General features: G+C 42.1%; 1 gene segment (V, D, J or C); it reads left to right on the top strand.

Annotated features, from left to right (window-relative positions):
- The first annotated feature begins 1,828 nt into the window (after positions 1-1,828).
- Positions 1,829-2,295, top strand: LOC147230089 (immunoglobulin heavy variable 1-24-like). The segment is given in 2 exon segments: positions 1,829-1,871; positions 1,961-2,295. Coding segments are annotated over 2 exon segments (378 nt in total).
- Positions 2,296-5,254: the final 2,959 nt, after the last annotated feature.

The following is a 5,254-nucleotide window of genomic DNA, read 5'->3' as shown; positions in this document are numbered from 1 at the left end:
ACACTGACAGTACCATCACGGCACACTGACTCTTATTCCTTCTACATTCAACATGGTTTCCTCCACAGGTGTCAAGGGTGAACAGTTGACACAGCCAGCCTCTGTGACTGTGCAGCCTGGTCGACCTCTGACCATCACCTGTCAGCTCTCCTATTCTGTTAGCGACTACTACACAGCTTGGATCAGACAACCTGCAGGGAAAGGACTGGAGTGGATTGGAAGCAAATACACTGGAGCCACTTACTTGAAGGACTCACTGAAGAACCAGTTCAATATTGAATTAGATTCTTCCAGTAACATTGTGACTTTAAAAGGACAGAACATGCAGCCTGCAGACAGTGCAGTGTATTACTGTGCCAGAGACGCACAATAACACAAACCACCTGCAGAGCTGAACAAAAACCCCTCTTGTAACATCTTAATCCACCAGAGGAGGAGCTCTCAGACCAAGGCTGAGTCCAACTTCACTCTTTTGGTGAAGGATAAGAAACTTTATTGATCCCCATAGGGGATATCCCTTTGTCACAGCAGCGTAACAGTCATAATGTCAACAAAAAGGAGAAAAATAGGAATATAGATAGAAAGACTGAAGATAGCAAGACATCGACGAGTAAATAGACATCAGACAACAACAGCGACAACATCAAGGATAACAATGGGCAACATCAAGGAAAAAAGAGGCTGAAAAATACACAACCAGAACTAAACAATATAATTAGAGTGACAAAAATATATAGCAATGAATAAAATAAAGAAATAAAAATAAGCAGGATGTGTGCGGGCCGGACCATAGACTGGTAGAAGTGTTGAGGAGCTACAGATGTCAAACGACCTCAGTCTCCCAAGGAAGAACATCCTGGTCTGACCCTTCCTGTCAGTGACGTGCGGTGAGGTTCAGTACATGCATACACACATACATACATACAAACATATACAAAAACAAATAAACATACATACATAAATATACATTTATATGTGTGTATATATGTGTAGTTATGTATATGTCATTGCATTTCTTTGTATACGTATGTATGTATATGTGCATCTATGTATGTATGTATGTGTGTGTGTGTATGTGTTAGTAAGTTTTTATGTAAGTATGTGCATAAGTATGTATGTGTGTATGTATGTATGAATATATGTAGGTGCATATGTACATATATGAATGTGTACATGTATGTATATATATATGCATTTATGTATGTATGTGTGAATGTCCTAGTATATGTAAGTACATATGCGTGTATCTGTGTTTGCACATACACATATGTATTTGTATACAGGACTGTCTCCAAAAATTAGATTATGTGATAAAGGTCTTTATCTTCTGTAATAAAATTACAAAAACAAAAATTACTTTTTCATGATATTCTAATATTTTGAGATAGAATTTTTGAGGTTTCTTAAGATGTAAGACATAATCAGCAATATTAAAATGATAAAAGTCTTGCAATATTTCAGTGGATTTGCAATGAATCCAGAATGTATGACATTTTTGTTTTTGTAAATGCGTTACAGAAGATAAAGAACTTTATCACAATATTCTAATTTTCAGACACAGTCCTGTATGTAGAATGTATATATATATATACTCTTTTCTGTCTCATTTTTTTTACACTTTGCTCTTCATGCTTGCAACTTTGCTTCTGCTACCACAATTGCCCCTCGGGGACAAAAAGTGTCTCTGATTCCAAGCGTTTTGCAGCGTCTTCTCAAACTTTAGGTGATGCAAATGGAGAAGAAGCCGCGCCCCTCTACTTGAACACTACATAAGCTTCATTCTGTCTACAACACACACATCATCTCTCCAGCAGCAGAGGCAGCGGCCATGACGGTTGTTGCAAGTATCCTCCTCTTGGGTCTCGTTTCAGGTGAGCGAAGGTGACGTCAGCTGGAGGTGACGAAGGGAGTTCTGGACGTGTCTTGTTATCTAAAGTGTGTGTGTGTGTGTGTGTTTCAGCTGTCCAGGGACAAACCCTCACCTCTTCGGATCCAGTGGTCAGCAGACCCGGAGAGTCGGTCACTCTGTCATGCAAAGTCAGCGGTCTTCCACTTGCTTGGCTGCACTGGATTCGTCAGAAAGCAGGGAAAGGCCCGGAATGGATCGGTCGCATCGACGCCGGAAGCGGCACCGTATTTGCCCGAACTTTCCAAGGGCAGTTTTCCATCAGCAAAGACACTTCCAGGAACGTAGTGTATCTGGAGAAGAAGCGTCTGATTGCAGAAGATTCAGCTGTCTACTACTGTGCAAGAGACACACAGACACATGAGGCCACAAGGTTGAACAAGAAGTGAAAAACACTCCGGTCTGTTTGAGAGTCAGTGAAGCACGTCAGGGATGTGTCAAGTACTTTGTCACACTGGAGAATTCCTAAAGTTTCCTTCTACTGTTGATGAACACTGTCAAATCCACAAAGAATATCTGAGCAAACGTTCTTCTTCTTCTTTCGGCTTTTCCCTTCAGGTATCAGCTTTCTCCATCTAACCCTATTCTCTGTATCCTCCTCTCTCACACCAACTACCTTCATATCTTCTCTCACTACGTCCATAAACCTTTTATTTGTGTCTTCATCCAGACCTCTTGCCTGGCAGCTCCAATTCCAGCATCCGTCTACAACTCTATCCCTCCTCTGTCCATGACCCAACCATCTCAGTCTGGCTTCTCTGACCTTCTCTCCAAAACATCTGACATGTGCTGTTCCTCTGATACTCATGTCTGATCCTCTCCATCCTGGTCACTCCCAGAGAGAACCTTAGCATCCTCATCTCTGCAACCTCTAGTTCTGCCTGCTGTCTTTTGGTCATTGTAACAGTTTCTAGTCCAAACATCATTGCTGGTCTCACCACTGTCTTGTACACCTTTCCTTTTATTCTGGCCGATAATCTCTTCGTACCCCTGACACTTTTCTCCACCCATTCTAACCTGCTTGGACCCGTCTCTTCACCTCTTTTCCACACTCTCCGTTGCTCTGGACTGTTGACCCTAAGTACCTGAAATCCTCCAGCTTCTTGATCTCCACTCCCTGTAGCCTCACCGTTCCACCCGAGTTCCTCTCATTCACACACATATATTCTGCTTTGCTGCGACTAACTTTCATTCCTCTCCTTTCCAGAGCACACCGCCACCTCTCTAGATGTTCCTCTACCTGTTCCCTGCTCTCACTACAGATCACAATGTCATCCCCAAACATCATGGTCCATGGGGATTCCTGTCTAACCTCATCTGTCAGCCTATCCATCACCATTGCGAACAAGAAGGGGCTCAGAGCTGATCCCTGATGGAGTCCCACCACCACCTTGAACTTCTCGTTACCCCTACAGCACACCGTACCAGTGTCTCACAGCGAGCATACATGTCCTGCACCAGTCTAACATACTTCTCTGCCACTCCAGATTTCCTCATACAATACCAGAGCTCCTCTCTTGGCACCCTGTCATATGCTTTTTCTAGGTCTTCAAAAACACAATGCAACTCCCTCTGACCTTCCCTGTACTTTTCTATTAGCATTCTCAACGCAAATACTGCATCTGTAGTACTCTTCCTAGGCATGAAGCCATACTGCTGTTCACAAATGCTGACTTCTGCTCTCAGTCTAGTTTCCACTACTTTTTCCCATAAACTTCATTGTAGGGCTCATCAACTTTATCCCTTTATCTTCCATTTGATATCATTGGACCTAAAGTGTCTGTAAAAGACAAAATGTGAAGATTTCAGGTTGAAAAGATAAAAACGCTGCATTCGTCCAAATGCAATTTATATGATACTTCATTCAGAAGGATCCGTGTTCCCTCTTGTGTGCGACGCAGAAGAACGAGCACCAGCAAGAACATGAATTCAGCTTCTTAATCAGCGGTTGCGGCTGTTGAACCTGCTGAAGAATAAGCCAAAAAAAAATAAACAAACAACCCACAACATCTGATGGATATTTTCTGTGAAAACAATGTGACCTTTGAGGACCAACATGTGTAATGACAGGATGACAATAATATACACTATTTATTGATCTTATTGATAAGTGAGTGAAAGGAAACCATGAGGAAAGTGTTATTCAGAATTTGATCCTTAAATCCAGCGTTTGACTGGTCTTTCCATGAGTTATTGTTGAAGAAGATGATCTCTCATGGATCTGAAGTGTCCACTGCAGCATGGATCTTCATGAAAGCAGTGAAGATAATGATTTAATGCATGCAATCATCCAATTATTATATACATGTGCGAGTTTTGGCTCCTTTGTTTATAGTCAGCATGTTTTGTTTGTATGCAAAGTGTCCCTCCTTACTGGCCGATATAAACACGGGGCGTCTTGAAAAAGTCAGGAGAAGAGAAGTTCCCCTCAGGTCCTCTTCAGTAGCACCATGTTGTCTGTATCTCTGCTGCTGCTGCTGCTGCTGACTGCTGGATCCTGTGAGTATCACTGAGGCAGAGACACTGACAGTACCATCACGGCACACTGACTCTTATTCCTTCTACATTCAACATGGTTTCCTCCACAGGTGTCAAGGGTGAACAGTTGACACAGCCAGCCTCTGTGACTGTGCAGCCTGGTCGACCTCTGACCATCACCTGTCAGGTCTCCTATTCTGTTAGCACCTACTACACAGCTTGGATCAGACAACCTGCAGGGAAAGGACTGGAGTGGATTGTCAGTGGTCGTCGTGGAGACACAACATACTGGAAAGATTCACTGAAGAACCAGTTCAATATTGAATTCGATTCTTCCAGAGACATTGTGACTTTAAAAGGACAGAACCTGCAGCCTGCAGACAGTGCAGTGTATTACTGTGCCAGACACCCACAATAACACAAACCACCTGCAGAGCTGAACAAAAACCCCTCTTGTAACATCTTAATCCACCAGAGGAGGAGCTCTCAGACCATTTCAGAACACTTTCATATGATGAGAAAAATCTCTTTTTGAACACAGTCCACACTGACAGACAGCGGCGTTGACTCTAGGGTTGGACCTTCTAAATTCTCAATTGTTTTAAAGGTTGGAGGGATTTTATTCTTTCTTGGCAAATTCAAGTTCTTTCCCAGTTAAACACAGTTAAATACAAATACATACATTTCCAATCTCCTTTAGTTAATTTTCTTTTGTGCTGATACAAACATGAGCTATAAAAATCTATTTTTCATCAATCCTGAAATAACTGTTTGCCTTTGGTTCTTACTGTTATTTTCAACATTTTGTGGAAATAGAAAAGTACGCTCCTCTCCAAGTTATTCTAAGTGACTCAACTGGTAAAAAAAAAA

Source organism: Fistularia commersonii, chromosome 10 (genome assembly GCF_037954325.1).
Source record: "Fistularia commersonii isolate RoL2024-O1a breed Wild chromosome 10, RoL_Fcom_v1.0, whole genome shotgun sequence".
Lineage (NCBI taxonomy): Eukaryota > Metazoa > Chordata > Actinopteri > Syngnathiformes > Fistulariidae > Fistularia > Fistularia commersonii.
Note: the sequence above shows the minus strand (reverse complement) of the source record. Positions and strands in the feature narration are given on the sequence as shown.